A 23,852-nucleotide genomic window follows, 5' to 3' on the forward strand; every position below is an offset into this window, starting at 1 on the left:
ATACAGTGTTATTGTCGTCAGCTGCAACCGCGCTAGGCACCGGAACAATTAAACAATGAACCTTTATTTGCATTTCCTTAATCCATTGTTTCATTGTTCTGAGTCTGGCTGTACGTAACAATGTCGTTTTGTGACGTAGTAATGGATGAATGTTAATTCATAACAGTCGAGATTTTTTAAAAGTTTTTTGTTATAATTTTAAGAAGTACGAGTTAGGTATATTTGTAAATATCCCTTCGAATACGAAAGCGAAGATCAAATAATTAAAACAACGAAGAGAAGGAAATTAGCAGCAAAACGACAGTTGTTAAAACACGCTATGGGTGAAAACCACTCAAGTAATAGTTTCAAATAAAAGCGAGGCTGTTAAACCTAACATATTGCAAGGTTATGTTCACCATGTTATTCTATAAAACGCACGGCACTATATCAATTAAGTAGGTTGGGGGCCATTTTTTTATTCGTTAATCCAAGTAGTTTTTCCTGCAGCGTGTGTATAACAACTTTTGTTGCAAATTTCCTAATCTTTGTTGTTGTGATAACTGATCTTCGCTTTTATCACCAAAGAGATAAATAATAACGTGTATGTAATGTTGAGTTAAGTCGTATTACCCCGCAACCGAAGCATAACAAAGCGAATGGTTATAAAGGCGGGTGGCTACTTATTAAATGACTCAGTTCACACCTCAAGTGATTCAACTTTTGATTATCCGGTCATATTGGGGGTAATATGACGGTGCAATTGTTTGCTTAAATAATGGGGTAGCAGGTTCAAGGTCCAGTCTGGTGACTTGTAGCGGTGGGATGTATTCTTACGCTGCTGTACCAGACGTTGTGTAATTTTATAACCGCTCTTCTGGTATCAAATTAAACAGTTTGATTCAACGTTTCGTCTGGCGTATCTAAGATTTTACAGAGATTGGTCTACATTTATTTTCCGTTTGATTCTAAATGAATTTGTTTACGATTTATAGCAACTAAAACCACCGTTTCGTTTAGGGTTCGTTCAAGATTTTTCGGTTGTTTCATAATAAATCGAAATATGTTTGTTTTGCAGAACATTATGCGTTTGTTTAGTGTGTTGTTGTTTTTCTCTTGTTGTCTTCCTGTATTCTGCGAACAAATAACAGAACCATCGAGTTGCAACGGAGCGTTCGACGTTTATTTTGTTCTTGATCTGTAAGTGTTATTATTGTTGTACCATGTGTGTCTGGTGTATAAGAAGACAACCATGTTATAACTCGACAGCGAGCATCAGGTGTATGAATACACCATGTGTGTCTGGTGTATAAGAAGACAACCATGTTATAACTCGACAGCGAGCATGAGGTGTATGAATACACCATGTGTGTCTGGTGTATAAGAAGACAACCATGTTATAACTCGACAGTGAGCATGAGGTGTATGAATACACCATGTGTGTCTGGTGTATAAGAAGACACCCATGTTATAACGCGACAGTGAGCATGAGGTGTATGAATACACCATGTGTGTCTGGTGTATAAGAAGACACCCATGTTATAACTCGACAGTTAGCATGAGGTGTATGAATACACCATGTGTGTCTGGTGTATAAGAAGACAACCATGTTATAACTCGACAGTAAGCATGAGGTGTATGAATACACCATGTGTGTCTGGTGTATAAGAAGACAACCATGTTATAACTCGACAGTGAGCATGAGGTGTATGAATACACCATGTGTGTCTGGTGTATAAGAAGACAACCATGTTATAACTCGACAGTGAGCATGAGGTGTATGAATACACCATGTGTGTCTGGTGTATAAGAAGACACCCATGTTATAACTCGACAGTGAGCATGAGGTGTATGAATACACCATGTGTGTCTGGTGTATAAGAAGACATCCATGTTATAACTCGACAGTGAGCATGAGGTTTATGAATACACCATGTGTGTCTGATGTATAAGAAGACAACCATGTTATAACTTGACAGTGAGCATGAGGTGTATGAATACATTATGTGTGTCTGGTGTATAAGAAGACATTCATGTTATAACTTGACAGTGAGCATGAGGTATATGAATACACCATGTGTGTCTGGTGTGTAAGAAGACAACCATGTTATAACTCGACAGTGAGCATGAGGTGTATGAATACACCATGTGTGTCTGGTGCATAAGAAGACACCCATGTTATAACTCGACAGTGAGCATGAGGTATGCATATTTTCCACAGATCTTCCAGCCTGTTACGTCATGGTCGTAACCACTTCCGTGAAGAAACTGTGTCGTTCGTGAAACAATTGGTTGACAAGTTCACGAGCCCCTTGTTACGCATCTCCTTCATAACATTCAACCATAAGGCCCACCTTGTAATGCCCCTTACTAATGACAGGTGTGATGATACTTTGATTATAACATAATAATAATAACTTTATTTGTCTCCTCGATTACGATAGCGAAGATTTAGAAATATTTTAAACGACAAGACAGGATATAGCGACAAAACAACAGTTGTTAAAACACGCTTACAGTTGAAAACGAACATTAATTCTCTGAATAATATGATATCTATTGCTTGGGTTCTATATATGAATAAGAAAGAAATGCCATAATATTACGGTATTTTACCACCCAGACTAAACAATGTTAAGGAAATTGCGATAATTTTCTACTTTCTCCCCATTTTAATCCGTAATATGACGTCAGCTGCTATAGGTTCTGCCGCTGACCCCTAACACTTATAACCAGCACTAATGCATTAAAATTTTTCTTTTCGTTTCTCGCTTTGCAAATTTAGCTTTATTTTTTTCACACTTTATTTTAATCCGTATTATTCCATTAGAACGATCGTTGTTGAGAAACTTGATGAGTTACGAAGTTCGATTCCCGATGGGAGGACATTACTCGGGCTTGGGATGCTGGAAGTGACGTCACAGATGAAAAGAATGAGCCAGAAGCGCGCTAGTGTCGTCATAATACTCACGGATGGGGTTCTAGATCGATCCACTCAGATACTCTCCGTGAAAGAGGTTTGTTACGTCATAAGTATATTGTTGCGTCATAAGTAGCGTTTAGTTATGTCATAATTTTATTTTAGGATAAGTTATAAAAATTAAAAACTAGATTTTAACTTCTTAACAAATTATTTCAACGATGAAATATATAGTAGGGTGGGGAAGATGGGACACATGATTATTCTATTTGGTAGTAAACAAAGAACATTCCACGAATTAAACAATTATATCCTCACGACTCCTATACACCATTGTTAATTGTTTAAAACACGATCAATTAACAACGGTCAATTAACAACACGACCAATTAACAAATTAACAAAATGAGAGTCGTGGGGATGCGACTTAACAATGTTTACTACTACAAAAATGGGTCCCATCTTTTCCACCCTACTATATTAACTTCGCTATTGTATTCGAATAAATAAATAATTTTATAATAGATCATATTTACGTAACACCAACCCACGATACATTAAGATGAACGAGACAAGTTATAAATCCGAAAACGTCCGAAATTAATTATTTTGTTCCGAACGGGTTAAGATCGTTCATCGTGGTTCATTTTCAGGCAAACACAGCGCGTACGTTGGGTGGAACTGTGCTTGCAGTTGGAGTTGGAGATTTTAATCCAAGTCAACTCATAGAGATTGTTGGCGGGTCCAAAGATCTCGTGTTTAAGGTGATTGCTCTCTTGTTGTTGTTTGTAATTCAGATGGTGGCAGATGAGATGGATGGTTTTATATTTATTCGGAAAGATGATGAACCTATGATAGCGATAGCCATGGTGCTGAAGAAATAGACTCCAGCTCTTAGGTGTGCTTCACTAAAAACCTCAACCTTACAAAATCTTAGGAGCAATATACGGCTTTTTAGGCTGGCAATTTGGGCAACTTTTCGGTTTAAGTGATTATAACCAAAGGACAAATACGCCCATAGTGGTGGCAGCGTTCAACCTGGTATACAAGCAGTTGATATCATTATATTTCCAGGCCGCAAGTTTCGACGGTTTGAATAGAATCGTAAAACACGTCATTGATGGTTCGTGTGTTGAGATATCGTCCGTGGAACCAGAGATAATATGCGCTAACTGTAAGTAATGCTGTGTTAGTTTGGATAAGTCACTCAAGTTCCCACCCATGAGGATATAAATGACCAAACCAACCAAAAGTAATGTCTGCTTATCCACACACTGCAATAGCTTCAGCAACTCGACTGTGGGCATAGGAGTGGCAACCATGGATAAGTCACTCAAGTTCCCACCCACGAGGATATAAATGACTAAACCAACCAAAAGTCATGTCTGCTTATCCACACACTGCAATAGTTTCAGCAACTCGACTGTGGGCATGGGAGTGGCAATCATAAATAAAGGTGGCTGTACACAGTATTCGGAATTCGTCCGTTTTGTCTGTTTTGTCCGGGTTTCGCTGCCGCATGCGGAACTCGGTAATGGGTTTGTATACTTCTTCGCAAGCGAATTCGCACGGATACTGTGTACAGCCACCTTAATCCATATTTTATTTACAGCAAGCTTCGAAGTTTCAGTATCTGGTAGAGGGTTCAACAAAAGCGGTGACTCAGCTCACGTGAAATGTAACTTCTGGTTTAACAAAACAACAAGTTTACGTGAGTGTCTTGTGTGATGGGGAAAGATGGGGAAAGATGGGACACCTTTTATTCTATTTTTCCGTTGTTAGTTGTTTAAAACACGATCAGAATATTTAGATATTATGTGCTAGAGGTGTCCCGCCTTACCCCCACTCTACTATAGAACGACTTGTAACTTTGTGCACTTAATATAAAATATTTTAATATAATATTCACCGTGTGTGCAAGACAGCCATGTTATAACTCGACAATGAGCATAAGCTAACAATATCTCCTCTGTGCCCCACAGTGGTGACTCCCACTTCATTCTCCCCCACCCTCCTAACTTGTCCGTCACCACAACGCGTTGCATTACGTCCTGGTGACGTCGTAGTGCTACAAGTGACGTTGAACGACGGCGTCAGCTTCGTGTCGAGCAATGTTACTATTACGACGGGAGTTTGTGTAAGTTGAAATATTTATCTTACTTGAATAAATTCCTTCATTTAGCGAGGTATTGTTCTGACACTCACGTTCTAACACGGTGTTTTGGTACCCTGTGTCTTGGCGCCCATAATGAAATGGTGTGGAATCAAAGATAAAGATGAATTTGTTATTATACACTTTATTTTAATTGTTTTAGTTGTGATAGTGTTTTATGCTTGAACGTATCAAAATCGTTGGGCTTTTTCTTAATTGTTAGATATTGGTTGCTGCTAACCATAGCTTAATAATAAGTTGTCTAATTCGAAAACCATTTAGAAAAAAAAATCGCCGATAAATTTACTTCTTGGAGTAAGTTAAAACTTAAAATACCAAGTGTTGCCATTCACAAATATTTATTTCACAGGAAAGTTCACCCGGAGTAGTTTGGGCAGCACTGTTCCTTGCTTTACTTGCTCTTAGCTTGGTGTGGTGGTTTTGGAAAGCAATTTGCTGCGTTGTGGTGATTATCTATGTTTCTCTTGTTTATTTTATAATATATTTTACACATAGTGGGGCAAAATGGGACAACTCTTACCCCTTTCGTAAGTTTTGGTAGTATGCAAACAAATATACCAAATTATACAACCGTATCCTCACAACTCTAAATAAGCGTTATTTTTTATAAACACGTTTAGGAAATATGGGATATTATGTGCTTATCCCATCTTACCCCGCACTGTTATATTATAAATAAACATAGGAATCCATGAACTTCTTATCAAGATAAACATTGCTGTTTTGTGGGTTTAGGAACCACTTTGTAGTTATGACAAAGTGATTACTGCGCCTGCCTATAGCCCACACTTACGGGTTCAAAGCTCGACGTTGCTACCATTGTTGCCCTTGCCCAGTGATCCATTATCCTATTCCGATAAACAGGAGTTTTTGATTATTATTTATTCAATACTAAACACATCGTATTATTCCAACCAACTTTACAAATCTTAGGTCGAAGAGAAAAAGAAACCTCCCCGCCCTAACAGAGCTCCACCACGCCCTCCAGCGGCGGTGAGTAATTTCTCAATCACCGGGCCGACTGGTACGTTGGTCTTGTGATTATGACATCATATTTGTTTATTGTTCTCTCACACACGATACAATGAGGCAATAAACAATCAACTGTTTGATTCATAATTCTTGATATCCAATCAATCGGTGCGTGAATAAACGAATGAAACTTTTGTCTTCACAAAGTGAACTACTTAAAATACTGGTCCGAAGTGCATAACCTGTTTTCCGCCAGTTTACAATAGTATACTTAGTGTAACTACCCCCAACACGTGTATTGTAAACTGTAATCACCTCGGGTGGGACTCGAACCCACAATCCTTGGCTTAGGAGGCCAATGCCTTATCCATTAGGCCACCGAGGCTCACGTTTGAAGTTGAATGTTGAATCACTTTCTGACGACTTTACAACTTAAACCTCGCAGTCTAATGGGGTGTATAGGTATTTCAAAGTATGTAACTTATTTAACCTCGCATGACGGGCAACGACAGTCGTTATAACACGGGTGTTCTGTTCCAAACACCTCGTGCCCGCTTACAAGTTACCACGTATGTAACTTATTTATACTTGCATGACGGGCCAACGACAGTCGTTATAACACGGGTGTTCTGTTCCAAACACCTCGTGCCCGCTTACAAGTTACCACGTATGTAACTTATTTATCCTTGCATGGCGGGCAACGACAGGCGTTATAACACGGGTGTTCTGTTTCATAAACCTCGTGCCCGCTTACGAGTTACCATGTATGTAACTTATTTATCCTTGCATGTCCGGACAACGACAGTCGTTATAACACGGTTGTTCTGTTTCATAAACCTCGTGCCCGCTTACAAGTTACCACGTATGTAACTTATTTATCCTTGCATGGCGGGGCAATGACAGTCGTTATAACACGGGTGTTCTGTTCCAAACACCTCGTGCCCGCTTACAAGTTACCACGTATGTAACTTATTTATCCTTGCATGGCGGGGCAACGACAGTCGTTATAACACGGGTGTTCTGTTTCATAAACCTCGTGCCCGCTTACGAGTTACCATGTATGTAACTTATTTATCCTTGCATGGCGGGCAACGACAGGCGTTATAACACGGGTGTTCTGTTTCATAAACCTCGTGCCCGCTTACAAGTTACCACGTATGTAACTTATTTATCCACACATGGCGGGGCAACGACAAGCGTTATAACACGGGTGTTCTGTTTCATAAACCTCGTGCCCGCTTACAAGTTACCACGTATGTAACTTATTTATCCTTGCATGGCGGGCAACGACAGGCGTTATAACACGGGTGTTCTGTTTCATAAACCTCGTGCCCGCTTACGAGTTACCACGTATGTAACTTATTTATCCTCACATGGCAGGGCAATGACAGTCGTTATAACACGGGTGTTCTGTTTCATACACCTCGTGCCCGCTTACAAGTTACCACGTATGTAACTTATTTATCCTCAAATGGCGGGGCAACGACAGGCGTTATAACACGGGTGTTCTGTTTCATAAACCTCGTGCACGCTTACGAGTTACCACGTATGTAACTTATTTATCCTCGCATGGCGGGGCAACGACAGTCGTTATAACACGGGTGTTCTCTTTCATAAATGGCGGCGCAACGACAGTCGTTATAACACGAGTGTTCTCTTTCATAAACCTCGTGCCAGCTTACGAGTTACCACGTATGTAACTTATTTATCCTCGCATGGCGGGCAACGACAGTCGTTATAACACGAGTGTCCTGTTTCATATACCTCGTGCACGCTTACAAGTTACCACGTATGTAACTTATTTATCCTCGCATGGCGGGGCAACGACAGTCGTTATAACACGGGTGTTCTGTTTCATATACCTCGTGCACGCTTACGAGTTACCACGTATGTAACTTATTTATCCTCGCATGGCGGGCAACGACAGTCGTTATAACACGGGTGTCCTGTTTCATAAACCTCTGACACGCTTACGAGTTACCACGTATGTAACTTATTTATCCTCGCATGGCGGGGCAACGACAGTCGTTATAAAACGGGTGTTCTGTTTCATAAACCTCGTGCACGCTTACGAGTTACCACGTATGTAACTTATTTATCCTCGCATGGCGGGGCAACGACAGTCGTTATAACACGGGTGTTCTCTTTCATAAATGGCGGCGCAACGACAGTCATTATAACACGGGTGTTCTCTTTCATAAACCTCGTGCCAGCTTACGAGTTACCACGTATGTAACTTATTTATCCTCGCATGGCGGGGCAACGACAGTCGTTATAACACGGGTGTTCTGTTTCATAAACCTCGTGCACGCTTACGAGTTACCACGTATGTAACTTATTTATCCTCGCATGGCGGGGCAACGACAGTCGTTATAACACGGGTGTTCTCTTTCATAAATGGCGGCGCAACGACAGTCATTATAACACGGATGTTCTCTTTCATAAACCTCGTGGCAGCTTACGAGTTACCACGTATGTAACTTATTTAACCTCGCATGGCGGGGCAACGACAGTCGTTATAACACGGGTGTTCTCTTTCATAAACCTCGTGCCAGCTTACGAGTTACCACGTATGTAACTTATTTATCCTCGCATGGCGGGGCAACGACAGTCGTTATAACACAAGTTTCTGTTTCCTACACCTCATTACCACGTAGACGTATGTAACTTTGTAACTTTTCCTTCATTATATTTGACTTAGTTGACCACCACAATACTAATCCATGTAAATTGCAGCTTCAACAACAACAAGTGTTGGAAACCCAACAATGGCCGACAGTGGACGCTTCATATTATGGAGGTAGAGGGGCAGGAGGGGTTCATCCAATGAAGGTACAAACTTTGTGAATGTATGATGTCTTGAACATTTCTTGTCCGTTCCATATTTTTTCAATGCTTTTTTTATGTTTTGCCCAATTTTTAGTCATATTCTTCTATGAAGGTAAATTTCAAATGAATTTAAACTGTGTTGTGTTCGTTTCATGTTTTGCCCAAAATTTATCTTGTTTTGTTTCACGTGTTTTGTTTCTTTTTTGTCCATATTTTACTGAATTGATATAGTTGAGTTGAGGTTTACAGATATCTGTATTTGATGTAAACTTGAATTCCTTGACACCTGCAAGGGGGTGTTAATTTTTCCTCCATGAACAATATGTGCAGTTATTGTATTAGCACACACCAACTAGAAATTCAACAATGCAAATCTGCAGTCACAAAACAACAGCATGTTAATACTATATTACTGTGGGGTAAGATGGATATCGTTAACACATAATGTGGCACATTTCCAAATAGTTGTGTTTATAACAATAGAACAACACTTCAACACTTGTTTAGACCCACTGGGGTGCTGTTTTATATATGTTACTACTGAATAAGACAAAAAAATGAAAACACGGCCCATCTTACCCCATAGTATTATATAGTAGGGTGGGGAAAGATAGGACACTTTTTCATTCTGTTTTTTTTTTAATTCTGTCCCATTTGGTAGTAAACAAAGAACTTTTAAAAAATTATAAAACTTTTTCCTCACGACTCCTATAGACTGTTGTCAATTGTTTAAAACACGATCAGGATACTTGGATATTATGTCCTAAAGGTGTCCCATCTTCCCCCATCGTCCCATATACTGGAAATATTAAGTAACTACTTCATAAATATAAAGACACCATTCCACAGGTACAATGGGGAGACAAGGGGTGCACTGAAGGGGCGATGCATCTTGAACGGGCCAAGGACGCTCAAGAAGTTGGATTCGTTGAGCGAGAAGTGCTTGTTGAACGACCTCCTGCGCCTGTCAAGCAAGCTCAACATAAACCACAACAATGTTGCTGCCATGTGAGATCATGTTTGAATTAAATATATCCTCGCATAATGCTTACAAGTTACCACGTATGTAACTTATTTATCCTCGCATGGCGGGGTAACGATAGTCGTTATAACACGGGTGTTCTGTTTCATATACCTCATGCCCGCTTACCAGGTACCACGTATGTAACTTATTTATCCTCGCATGGCGGGGTAACGATAGTCGTTATAACACGGGTGTTCTGTTCCACACACCTCGTGCCCGCTAACAAGTTGCCACGTATGTAACTTATTTATCCTCGCATGGCGGGGCAACGGCAGTCGTTATAACACGGATGTTCTGTTTCATACACCTCGTGCCTGCTTACGAGTCACCACGTATGTAACTTATTTATCCTCGCATGGCGGGGCAACGACAGTCGTTATAACACGGGTGTTCTGTTTCATACACCTCGTGCCTGCTTACGAGTTGCCACGTATGTAACTTATTTATCCTCGCATGGCGGGGCAACAACAGTCGTTATAACACGGGTGTTCTGTTTCATACACCTCGTGCCTGCTTACGAGTTACCACGTATGTAACTTATTTATCCTCGCATGGCGGGGCAACAACAGTCGTTATAACACGGGTGTTCTGTTTCATACACCTCGTGCCTGCTTACGAGTTGCCACGTATGTAACTTATTTATCCTCGCATGGCGGGGCAACGACAGTCGTTATAACACGGGTGTTCTGTTTCATACACCTCGTGCCTGCTTACGAGTTGCCACGTATGTAACTTATTTATCCTCGCATGGCGGGGCAACAACAGTCGTTATAACACGGGTGTTCTGTTTCATACACCTCGTGCCTGCTTACGAGTTACCACGTATGTAACTTATTTATCCTCGCATGGCGGGGCAACAACAGTCGTTATAACACGGGTGTTCTGTTTCATACACCTCGTGCCTGCTTACGAGTTGCCACGTATGTAACTTATTTATCCTCGCATGGCGGGGCAACGACAGTCGTTATAACACGGGTGTTCTGTTTCATACACCTCGTGCCTGCTTACGAGTTGCCACGTATGTAACTTATTTATCCTCGCATGGCGGGGCAACAACAGTCGTTATAACACGGGTGTTCTGTTTCATACACCTCGTGCCTGCTTACGAGTTGCCACGTATGTAACTTATTTATCCTTGCATGATGGGGCAATGAAATTTCCCTTCATGCACACTGGCTGTTATAAATATGACGTCATCAACAGGTATTGTTCACACCCATTGTCGCGCTGTTTCACCGATTGTCACTCAAGCGACCCGGCGCTAATGACGTCGTAAGTACATCTGTGATGTCATAATAATATGTGTGATGTCATAATTGTGGTAAATAAAGAAAATTATTTTCAGGGAAATTGTGTTTTGGTTCGAAAATTGGGTGGGAAGAATGAGGATATGACATCACAAACACCCGGTTATTACGACACAAGAGAGTGACAATGGATTGTTTGTTATATAACAATAACAATTGTTGTAAAATAATACTTGGTGCAGCACATTATGCACGTTGGACACACATGGCCCAACATGTTGCGGCCCACAAGTCAAATTGACAATGACCACTGGGTTGAAGCAATTACTGTTAAGTTTATTTTAATAAAATTTACTAAAACCACGAAAACCAGAATGAAGTTGTTTCATGTCTTTTTTGTTTTACAAGAATGGGGAAGAGCAGAACCCTTGACGCCTCCTGAATACACCACTGGGTTAAAGAAATATTGATAAATAACTCGTTTATCCTCGCATAGCAGGGCAAAGAAATGAATGCCAAGAAGTTTCTTAAACTTTACGTTGTAAATGTAAATTATCGCTTCAACTTTTACCACAACTTCACAAAATAAACACAAAGATATTCATATTTTGTTGATTGTTTTTATTGCAGATTATTTACAAGCAACAACAACTAACAATAATTACTGAAGCAGTGTTAGGGTTGTATCCGCCAATAAGCATCAAAGAGTATACCAGGGCAGCTAAACATCAAACAGTATACCAGGGCAGCTAAACAACAGACAGTATATCGTCTCACAAATTATCTCCGAGCAGAAACACAAGTTTTTTAATTTGTTGCAACGGCAACAAAACTGGATTTTCTTCAACGGAATTTTTTCTTTTCCGTGTTTTCGGTTTCGCAACGCTTGATGCTGATTGGTCGGTTGGAGCACGCTGTGCTCGGATTGGTTGAGGTTTTAGCCTCGTAGCAGCCTGGTTTTTCACGGCAGTTTGCTGCGTTTTGATTGGACCAGAGGTGGCTTTTAATTTTAGTCTCGAAGAAGTCGTGGTTTTGATTGGTGGTTTCATTTTGGGGAGAATTCCCGTTTGTTTGGGGGGTTTCTTCACCCCTTGTGGGCGTGGCTTCTTAGTGGGCGTCGACGTAACCCCGCTCGTTAAACCCTCCAACCCTTGCAAGAAACTAACCTCACTGAAATATATTGATTTTTTTATTTAGATGTATTAAATTAAAAAAATTAAAAATATATTTGAATGTTGTTGCAACTTAATGTAAAACTGATTTCACTTCATTATAAATTTTGTTGCTACCTAAAAATTAAACTAATTTTGCCGATAAATATAAGGCCGAGTTTTATATTAAGTTCGGGTAAGATGGTTCAGCAGGTTGAGGCAAGATGGGACATTCTTTCATTCACTTTCATTGTCACATTTGGTGGTAAACAAAGAATTTTTACAAAGTTAAACCGTATCCTCACAGCCCTGAGTAATATTATGTGCTTATAGTAACCATCTTACCCCACAGCACTATGGAATAATAAAAAAATTAAATATATTTTTATTAAAAAAAGTCCAATAAATGATAATAAACATGTCACCGAGTCGTCCTGGAGAAAATACTTCCATCTAAAGTCGATGAAGTTGCAAGATAACCGACGGGATCACGACCGCTCGTTCGTTGTCGTTTGAACGCTTCGCTCTGTTGTGTATGTTATGTATGGGGGGTTGGGTTTGGAATCATTTTCAAGAATAAGAAAATTAAAAAATAAAACCTAATCATTTTTTGAAAAAAATATTTTTTTAGAATAGATATTACTTTATCTGGCAAGCGCTGTGAAGGATTAGTATGCCCGTCTGCAGCCTAAAGGTTGCGGGTTCAAGGCTTGATGCTGCCACCAATGTGGGCATATATATACTTGATCAAGACATTTAACAGCAAACCCTAATTATGTCTCGTTGTATGGGAGGTCACGGTCCACTAAAATCTCGTTCACACACTAAATAACAAACATAACAAACCTGAGTTTTTGTTCTTCTTTCCACTTCGTTTTGAATCGAAACCAAACGTTTGAAACCTTGTTTGCTGCTAAGCATGGATGTCTGGGGGAATTGTTAATATCATTATTGTTTTATATTTTTTATCTTCTAATAATTTTGTCACAGCTTTTAATCACTTTTTTTACAATTTTGTATTTTTTTTATAGCTTTTAAAAACTGTTTTTTTGTATCTTTTTTATAATTAATATGTTTTACAAACTTTACCTTGGCTTTGTCAGTGTTCGCAGCAAACAGCAACAAAAGTTGGCAAGCCGCCACGAACACCACCCTTGGTCCTTTATCTCGTCCCCCTCGATCCTGGAACTTTGATAAGATGTCTATGAAATCATCGATGCGTGACGATATCGCAGAGAATGTTTCGTCTGATGTTTCAGGGCACTGTAGGGGGGCGGATTAAGATTAACAAAGTCTAGGGGGGTAGGAAGTGGGGCAACCAGTAAAAAAAAGGGGTTTCAAATAAATAATAATAATATTTATATATATTTATAAAAATAATTACGTTCATCTTATATATATATATATAATGTATGGGCAGCCAGAAAATAATAAATAAAATTTTAAAATTACTATTTTTTAAGTGTTTTAAAAAGAGCGGGGTTATTTATAAACACCTAACAGCAGAGTAAATTCAAATGTAGGGGCTAAAACATAAGACGGAATAATACCAGCACAAAAATATCACATTATGAAATGAAGAACAAATTTTAATTTAAATTAATCCACATGGAGCAAAAAATCAATTAAACAAAATATAAACCACAAATTAGAAATGACCCCTTTTCTACACTAAAGTAACCCTAATAAAATTAAATCAACTGAATCATAAATGACATAATGAAACAACAAGTACATACCTTAGCAAGATTAGTGAAAATTTTAATACATTGTTGGATGGTGTTGTAACTATGTATGTCTCGCCTGCATAAAGTCATGATCCGAATCAATACAAAATGTCCGCCTGCGTTGACGATTCTTGCGCAACAAACACCCAACAATGACGACAATCGCTCTGTGGTGACAATGGTTTCATTATGATGTCATAATGGGTGATTGTTTAATAATAAAAAATAAAAAAATATTTTAGACAAAAATAAAAAAAATTGAAAACTTTGTAGGGAAACCCCCACAGTAAGAATAAAATAAAAAAATTATTTAAAAAAAATTAAAGTTAAACATAAACATATATTATACAGTATATTTATTATAAAAAATAAAATTACATAAAAATTGCATGATCACATTGTAACTCTCCTAAAGAATACAAAACCACCCCGTTGTAATTTTAAGGTTATTTATAAAATATGACAAATATATACAAAAAAAAAATTAAAACAAAACTAATTAATTTTAAACTTAAATTAAACAAGCAGACTCACCGAGCGACACGAGCGTTTTAAGCAATTGTTCGAACGTAATGTTTGAATTAAACAAGATCTCTAGCGCCACTGTGGTTTGGTGGTGGATCGTTAACTCCGGATTTGACTCTGCTTTCTTGCTCGCTTCCTTCACTAGGTGGCGACGATAAGCAGGGTATTTTGCGATCGAGAGTCGTCGGGAGTGAATCCTTTGTTTGTTTAATATAAATTGTTATTTTTATCATTTAATTTATGATGGTAGAGTGGGGTAAAACGGGACAACTTTAGCACATAATATCCAAATATTCTGATCGTGTTTTAAATAATTAACAACGGTCTATGGGAGTCGTGAGGATACGGTTTAATAATTCTTTGAATTTTCTTAGTTTACTACCAAATGGGATAAGAAAATAGAATGAATAGATGTCCCAACTTACCCCACCCTACTATAAGTGTATACCATATATCTAACGTATACGACAACATTTACAAAGTTTATATAGTTTCATTATTTGTTGTTAAAGCAAAACATAGAAACAACATACGACATACCCCCTCGCAAACATAGAAACAACATACCCCCTCGCAAACATAGAAACAACATACCCCCTCGCAAACATAGAAACAACATACCCCCTCGCAAACATAGAAACAACATACCCCCTCGCAAACATAGAAACAACATACCCCCTCACGAACATAGAAACAACATACCCCCTCACAAACATAGAAACAACATACCCCCTTGCAAACATAGAAACAACATACCCCCTCGCAAACATAGAAACAACATACCCCCTCGCAAACATAGAAACAACATACCCCCTCGCAAACATAGAAACAACATACCCCCTCGCAAACATAGAAACAACATACTCCCTCGCAAACATAGAAACAACATACCCCCTCGCAAATGCTTGTATCCGCATGATCGCCCACAGTTTACGCTTAGCTAACTTCCGAGCTAACCAACCACGAGCGTAACGTTGAATGGTTAACGTTGAATCGATCTTTCTTCGTAGTAATCTGGGCGATGGATGATAGTTATACACCTCATGCTTATTGTCCCGTATTATATATTGGTGAGGACATTTTTTAGCCCAACATCTAGCCCACTTACATGTATAAGAGAATGAATAAATGTAACTTATTTATTCTCGCATGGTGGAGAAACGAATGTTCTGTTTCATACACCTCGTGCCCACTTACAAGTTACCACGTATACTTTGTGGGTAATGGTTTTTATGTATGGCTGATAATTTGGACAACCCATTAGTGACCACTGGGTTGAAGCAATTGCGGTTAAGTATATTTTCCAAGTATATTTTCCAACAACACATTTGGCCAAATGGTAGCACCATCGAGCCTTGAACCCATTACCTCTGGTCTAGACACAAGAACTCTAACCAATGTATCATAGACACAAACGTGTAAATAAAACTAATAATAATTTTGGTGTGTAAACATCATTAAAAAGACTAATAATAAAACTCCACAAAAACCAACCACCGACCTTCTACGTGCAACAGCCCTCCACCACGATTGTAACCTCACAACCGACTTTATTTTATCCAACAATATTTTCTCCAACACTTTACGACGGAACCAACTGCAAAATATCATGAACTCAAATTAAACATCAATTGTTCAACAATAAATATAATATGAACATATTTATAACGACATGCTTAAAAAATACATTAAATATTTAAAAATAAATTGTTTTATAATTTTTGTTGCAACAAAATTTCATATTTTATCAAATGTTGGTTTGAACTAATTTTGCTCCAACTGTAAAAAAAACCACAACAACAGTGACTCAAAGTTTTTTTTACGAAGTTTTCACACGAAAAAAGGAAAAACTGCTGTTATGTGTCTTCACATTAATCAATGAGTTTACCTATGTTTGACAATTATGAGTGTAACTGTATTTTAACAATGTCACCCCAGATTTTACCCTGTTGTTAGGTGTCTATACAAACAAGCAGAGCCAAAGTATATTGCATTCACCACATTAATCAATGAGGTTCCCTATGTTTGACAACTATGAGTGTAACTGTATTTTAACAATGTCACCCCAGATTTTACCCTGCTGTTAGGTGTCTATACAAACAAGCAGAGCCAAAGTATATTGCATTCACCACATTAATCAATGAGGTTCCCTATGTTTGACAATAAAAACTCACCGTTGGATTTTAATGGCAGCCAAATGGTCTTTAACAGCGAGACAAATCAATTCAATCTGTTTCATTCGCAACAAATGTCTTTTCTCTTCTTTTAAAATTTTCCATTTTTGGAAATTTCTTTGAAGAAATATCGTGGCGGATTTTAATTTCAAATAAATTGTCCTTGTTTTATAAGATCTCCATGTTGATTGAATTGTTGACGTTGATTTTTTAATCAACAAATATCGTTCTCGTTCTCTTTTCATTGTTTTATAAGATCTCCATGTTGATTGAATTGTTGACGTTGATTTTTTAATCAACAAATAACGTTCATGTTGCGTTTTCATAGCTTTATATGATCTCCATGCGGATTGAATTGTTGACGTTGATTTTTTAATCAACAAATACCGTTCTTGTTCTCTTTTCATTGTTTTATATGATCTCCATGTTGATTGAATTGTTGACGTTGATTTTTTAATCAACAAATAACGCTCTCGTTGCGTTTTCATAGCTTTATATGATCTCCATGTTGATTGAATTGTTGACGTTGATTTTTTAATCAACGAATATCGTTCACGTTGCGTTTTCATTGTTTTATAAGATCTCCATGTTGATTGAATTGTTGACGTTGATTTTTTAATCAACAAATACCGTTCTCGTTCTCTTTTCATTGTTTTATATGATCTCCATGTTGATTGAATTGTTGACGTTGATTTTTTAATCAACAAATACCGTTCTCGTTCTCTTTTCATTGTTTTATATGATCTCCATGCGGATTGAATTGTTGACGTTGATTTTTTAATCAACAAATACCGTTCTTGTTCTCTTTTCATTGTTTTATATGATCTCCATGTTGATTGAATTGTTGACGTTGATTTTTTAATCAACAAATACCGTTCATGTTGCGTTTTCATAGCTTTATATGATCTCCATGTTGATTGAATTGTTGACGTTGATTTTTTAATCAACAAATACCGTTCTCGTTCTCTTTTCATTGTTTTATATGATCTCCATGTTGATTGAATTGTTGACGTTGATTTTTTAATCAACAAATACCGTTCTTGTTCTCTTTTCATTGTTTTATATGATCTCCATGTTGATTGAATTGTTGACGTTGATTTTTTAATCAACAAATACCGTTCTCGTTCTCTTTTCATTGTTTTATATGATCTCCATGTTGATTGAATTGTTGACGTTGATTTTTTAATCAACAAATATCGTTCTCTTTCAGTTTTCATTGTTTTATAAGATCTCCATGCGGATTGAATTGTTGACGTTGATTTTTTAATCAACAAATACCGTTCTTGTTCTCTTTTCATTGTTTTATATGATCTCCATGTTGATTGAATTGTTGACGTTGATTTTTTAATCAACAAATACCGTTCTCGTTCTCTTTTCATTGTTTTATATGATCTCCATGCGGATTGAATTGTTGACGTTGATTTTTTAATCAACAAATACCGTTCTTGTTCTCTTTTCATTGTTTTATATGATCTCCATGTTGATTGAATTGTTGACGTTGATTTTTTAATCAACAAATACCGTTCTCGTTCTCTTTTCATTGTTTTATATGATCTCCATGTTGATTGAATTGTTGACGTTGATTTTTTAATCAACAAATATCGTTCTCTTTCAGTTTTCATTGTTTTATAAGATCTCCATGCGGATTGAATTGTTGACGTTGATTTTTTAATCAACAAATACCGTTCTTGTTCTCTTTTCATTGTTTTATATGATCTCCATGTTGATTGAATTGTTGACGTTGATTTTTTAATCAACAAATACCGTTCTCGTTCTCTTTTCATTGTTTTATATGATCTCCATGCGGATTGAATTGTTGACGTTGATTTTTTAATCAACAAATACCGTTCTTGTTCTCTTTTCATTGTTTTATATGATCTCCATGTTGATTGAATTGTTGACGTTGATTTTTTAATCAACAAATACCGTTCATGTTGCGTTTTCATAGCTTTATATGATCTCCATGTTGATTGAATTGTTGACGTTGATTTTTTAATCAACAAATACCGTTCTCGTTCTCTTTTCATTGTTTTACATGATCTCCATGTTGATTGAATTGTTGACGTTGATTTTTTAATCAACAAATAACGTTCATGTTGCGTTTTCATAGCTTTATATGATCTCCATGCGGATTGAATTGTTGAAGTTGATTTTTTAATCAACAAATACCGTTCTCGTTCTCTTTTCATTGTTTTATAAGATCTCCATGCTGATTGAATTGTTGACGTTGATTTTTTAATCAACAAATAACGTTCATGTTGCGTTTTCATAGCTTTATATGATCTCCATGCGGATTGAATTGTTGACGTTGATTTTTTAATCAACAAATACCGTTCTCGTTCTCTTTTCATTGTTTTATAAGATCTCCATGCTGATTGAATTGTTGACGTTGATTTTTTAATCAACAAATACCGTTCTCGTTGTGTTTTCATAGCTTTATATGATCTCCATGTTGATTGAATTGTTGACGTTGATTTTTTAATCAACAAATAACGCTCCCGATCTGTTTTCATTGTTTTATATGATCTCCATGTTGATTGAATTGTTGACGTTGATTTTTTAATCAACAAATACCGTTCATGTTGCGTTTTCATAGCTTTATATGATCTCCATGTTGATTGAATTGTTGACGTTGATTTTTTAATCAACAAATACCGTTCTCGTTCTCTTTTCATTGTTTTACATGATCTCCATGCTGATTGAATTGCTGACGTTGATTTTTTAATTAACAAATAACGTTCATGTTCTGTTTTCATTGTTTTATAAGATCTCCATGTTGATTGAATTGTTGACGTTGATTTTTTAATCAACAAATAATGCTCCCGTTCAGTTTTCATTGTTTTATATGATCTCCATGCTGATTGAATTGTTGACGTTGATTTTTTAATCAACAAATATCGTTCTCGTAATCTTTTCATTGTTTTATAAGATCTCCATGCTGATTGAATTGTTGACGTTGATTTTTTAATCAACAAATATCGTTCTCTTTCAGTTTTCATTGTTTTATATGATCTCCATGTTGATTGAATTGTTGACGTTGATTTTTTAATCAACAAATATCGTTCTCTTTCAGTTTCCATTGTTTTATAGGATCTCCATGCTGATTGAATTGTTGACGTTGATTTTTTAATCAACAAATATCGTTCTTGTTCTGTTTTCATTGTTTTATAGGATCTCCATGCTGATTGAATTGTTGATGTTGATTTTTTAATCAACAAATATCGTTCTTGTTCTGTTTTCATTGTTTTATAGGATCTCCATGCTGATTGAATTGTTGATGTTGATTTTTTAATCAACAAATATTGTTCTCTTTCAGTTTTCATTGTTTTATATGATCTCCATGTTGATTGAATTGTTGACGTTGATTTTTTAATCAACAAATATCGTTCTCTTTCAGTTTTCATTGTTTTATATGATCTCCATGTTGATTGAATTGTTGACGTTGATTTTTTAATCAACAAATACCGTTCTTGTTGCGTTTTCATTGTTTTATATGATCTCCATGTTGATTGAATTGTTGACGTTGATTTTTTAATCAACAAATATCGTTCTCTTTCAGTTTTCATTGTTTTATATGATCTCCATGTTGATTGAATTGTTGACGTTGATTTTTTAATCAACAAATATTGTTCTCTTTCAGTTTTCATTGTTTTATATGATCTCCATGTTGATTGAATTGTTGACGTTGATTTTTTAATCAACAAATACCGTTCTCGTTGTGTTTTCATAGCTTTATATGATCTCCATGTTGATTGAATTGTTGACGTTGATTTTTTAATCAACAAATAACGCTCCCGATCTGTTTTCATTGTTTTATATGATCTCCATGCTGATTGAATTGTTGACGTTGATTTTTTAATCAACAAATACCGTTCATGTTGCGTTTTCATAGCTTTATATGATCTCCATGTTGATTGAATTGTTGACGTTGATTTTTTAATCAACAAATACCGTTCTCGTTCTCTTTTCATTGTTTTACATGATCTCCATGCTGATTGAATTGCTGACGTTGATTTTTTAATTAACAAATAACGTTCATGTTCTGTTTTCATTGTTTTATAAGATCTCCATGTTGATTGAATTGTTGACGTTGATTTTTTAATCAACAAATAATGCTCCCGTTCAGTTTTCATTGTTTTATATGATCTCCATGCTGATTGAATTGTTGACGTTGATTTTTTAATCAACAAATATCGTTCTCGTAATCTTTTCATTGTTTTATAAGATCTCCATGCTGATTGAATTGTTGACGTTGATTTTTTAATCAACAAATATCGTTCTCTTTCAGTTTTCATTGTTTTATATGATCTCCATGTTGATTGAATTGTTGACGTTGATTTTTTAATCAACAAATATCGTTCTCTTTCAGTTTCCATTGTTTTATAGGATCTCCATGCTGATTGAATTGTTGACGTTGATTTTTTAATCAACAAATATCGTTCTTGTTCTGTTTTCATTGTTTTATAGGATCTCCATGCTGATTGAATTGTTGATGTTGATTTTTTAATCAACAAATATCGTTCTTGTTCTGTTTTCATTGTTTTATAGGATCTCCATGCTGATTGAATTGTTGATGTTGATTTTTTAATCAACAAATATTGTTCTCTTTCAGTTTTCATTGTTTTATATGATCTCCATGTTGATTGAATTGTTGACGTTGATTTTTTAATCAACAAATATCGTTCTCTTTCAGTTTTCATTGTTTTATATGATCTCCATGTTGATTGAATTGTTGACGTTGATTTTTTAATCAACAAATACCGTTCTTGTTGCGTTTTCATTGTTTTATATGATCTCCATGTTGATTGAATTGTTGACGTTGATTTTTTAATCAACAAATATCGTTCTCTTTCAGTTTTCATTGTTTTATATGATCTCCATGTTGATTGAATTGTTGACGTTGATTTTTTAATCAACAAATATTGTTCTCTTTCAGTTTTCATTGTTTTATATGATCTCCATGTTGATTGAATTGTTGACGTTGATTTTTTAATCAACAAATACCATTCACGTTGCGTTTTCATAGCTTTATAAGATCTCCATGTTGATTGAATTGTTGACGTTGATTTTTTAATCAACAAATAACGCTCCCGTTCTGTTTTCATAGCTTTATATGATCTCCATGTTGATTGAATTGTTGACGTTGATTTTTTAATCAACAAATATCGTTCTTGTTCTGTTTTCATTGTTTTATAGGATCTCCATGTTGATTGAATTGTTGACGTTGATTTTTTAATCAACAAATACCGCTCCCGTTCTGTTTTCATTGTTTTATAAGATCTCCATGTTGATTGAATTGTTGACGTTGATTTTTTAATCAACAAATATTGTTCACGTTGAATTTTCATTGTTTTATAAGATCTCCATGCTGATTGAATTGTTGACGTTGATTTTTTAATCAACAAATACCGTTCACGTTCCGTTTTCATTGTTTTATAAGATCTCCATTCTGATTGAATTGTCATAGCAGCTCGACGACGCACACCTAGACAGGCACGCCACCAGCGTTGAATGGAAACTGTAGCAACCTTCACCAAGTTGAACTTCTTATGCAACAAATAGCCTCGCCAGCAATATTGAATGACAACAACCGACGACTTCAGTCTTAAATATCGATCACGTTCAATACGAGATGCTTTTATTGCTCTCCATTTGCGCTGAAGAATTAAATGATATATATGAATAAACGTATGTATTTATCATGGCGGGGCAACGACAGTCGTTATAACACGGATGTTTTGTTTCATACACCTCGTGCCCGCTTACAAGTTACCATGTATGTAACTTATTTATCCTCACATGGCGGGGCAACGACAGTCATTATAACACGGATGTTTTGTTTCATACACCTCGTACCCGCTTACAAGTTACCACGTATGTAACTTATTTATCCTTGCATGGCGGGGCAATGACAGTCGTTATAACACGGGTGTTTTGTTTCATACACCTCGTGCCTATTTATAATTTATGACCCAAACACGAGCCTTGAACCTGTAAACTCTTTGCCACGACACCAGTTATATAGTGTGGTACATTAAGTTATAGCTTAAATTATGGTGGGGAAGAATAGATTAATTAAAACAACACAAAAAAAGGAATTCAACGGAAAAATGACGGCCATTAAAATATGAAATGGTTAAAATGAAGGTGGTTATGAAAGTATTAAGTTGGGGTAAGATGGCCCATGTTTCCACTTTATCGTCCCAATTAGTTAACAAAGGATCAGGTGTAGTAATACCAGATTATGCAAATATAAAACATTTATAGAAAGTCACATCATTGTGAAAACTTATAATAAAACCTCTCAAAGAATGAACAAGTTTCCTACAATCTGTGTTGTCATATTTCATTTACCAAAACCATGAACTCTTCTTAATAATGTATTTAATCCAGAAAAAAAATATATATTTCAGTTTTTACATATACCAAAACCACAATTTTTTAATATAGTAGAGTGGGGAAGATGGGACACCTTTAACACATAATATCCAAATATCCTGATCGTGTTTTAAACAATTAACAACATTCTGTGGAAGTCCTGAAGATATGGTTTTATAATTCATTGAATGTTCTTTGTTTACTACCAAATGGAAAGAGTAAACCAAACAAAAAGGTGTCCCATCTTCCCCCCCCCTACTATATCATATTTAATCATTAAAAATAATGAAACTAGTCTATAAAGGATAAATTTTTATTGAGTTTTAATAAAAGTTTACCTGAATTATCAAAGCCGCTCGATTTTTCCGCGAGTCATTGTTTTGTTTTAATTTTTGCTGATTCATCTTGGCCAAGAATCTCCTGACGTGTGATTGGATGATAATAACGCTGAGTCGCTTACGACGCAACTCAACTCTAGAGGGCAATGTTTGGGTGACTCGGCGAAACCATCGTTGGATGACCAAGCATGATGCGCGGAGGGTCAAATACCTGGGGGGGGGAAGTTATTTGGGGTAAAAATATTCATAAGTTGGTATATATTTAAGTGTTAATTATATATATGGGTGTTGGGCCAAATATCTAGGGGGTTGTTTATGTATTTGTTGGATAAAAATATTCATGAAGTGTTGGTGTATATATTTGCATATAAATGTTGATTTTCTATTCTACATGAGTGAGGTTGGGATGAAAGAA

The 23,852-nt window shown here is 36.4% G+C and overlaps 2 protein-coding genes and 1 non-coding gene across 3 annotated transcripts in view; 1 reads left to right on the forward strand and 2 right to left on the reverse strand.

Annotated features, from left to right (window-relative positions):
* The first annotated feature begins 1,019 nt into the window (after positions 1 to 1,019).
* On the forward strand, positions 1,020 to 11,750 carry LOC149725593 (anthrax toxin receptor 2-like). Its single transcript, XM_089891288.1, has 13 exons — positions 1,020 to 1,179; positions 2,201 to 2,359; positions 2,810 to 2,996; positions 3,553 to 3,663; positions 3,974 to 4,073; positions 4,512 to 4,610; positions 4,882 to 5,036; positions 5,422 to 5,517; positions 6,006 to 6,065; positions 8,781 to 8,876; positions 9,723 to 9,881; positions 11,101 to 11,169; positions 11,243 to 11,750. The coding sequence occupies exons 1-13, from the start codon at positions 1,043 to 1,045 to the stop codon at positions 11,327 to 11,329; spliced, it is 1,515 nt and encodes a 504-aa protein (XP_089747414.1). The 5' UTR covers positions 1,020 to 1,042; the 3' UTR covers positions 11,330 to 11,750.
* On the reverse strand, positions 6,357 to 6,429 carry Trnar-ccu (transfer RNA arginine (anticodon CCU)). The gene has a single exon. It is a non-coding gene; the product is annotated as a tRNA-Arg (tRNA).
* The window catches only part of LOC149725595 (uncharacterized), a 32,128-nt gene continuing 20,020 nt past the window's right edge, over positions 11,745 to 23,852 (reverse strand). The window contains exons 24-33 of the mRNA XM_089891273.1: positions 23,438 to 23,648; positions 16,722 to 22,378; positions 16,049 to 16,144; positions 15,439 to 15,561; positions 14,557 to 14,744; positions 14,035 to 14,189; positions 13,385 to 13,558; positions 13,142 to 13,222; positions 12,721 to 12,821; positions 11,745 to 12,314 (exon numbers count right to left, since the gene is read on the reverse strand). Of these exons, the coding sequence (XP_089747399.1) occupies positions 11,918 to 12,314; positions 12,721 to 12,821; positions 13,142 to 13,222; positions 13,385 to 13,558; positions 14,035 to 14,189; positions 14,557 to 14,744; positions 15,439 to 15,561; positions 16,049 to 16,144; positions 16,722 to 22,378; positions 23,438 to 23,648 (7,183 nt within the window). The 3' untranslated portion in view covers positions 11,745 to 11,917. The remainder of the gene's footprint in view (positions 12,315 to 12,720; positions 12,822 to 13,141; positions 13,223 to 13,384; positions 13,559 to 14,034; positions 14,190 to 14,556; positions 14,745 to 15,438; positions 15,562 to 16,048; positions 16,145 to 16,721; positions 22,379 to 23,437; positions 23,649 to 23,852) is intronic.

Source organism: Ciona robusta, chromosome 13 (genome assembly GCF_009617815.1).
Source record: "Ciona robusta chromosome 13, ASM961781v2".
Classification (NCBI taxonomy): Eukaryota; Metazoa; Chordata; class Ascidiacea; order Phlebobranchia; family Cionidae; genus Ciona; species Ciona robusta.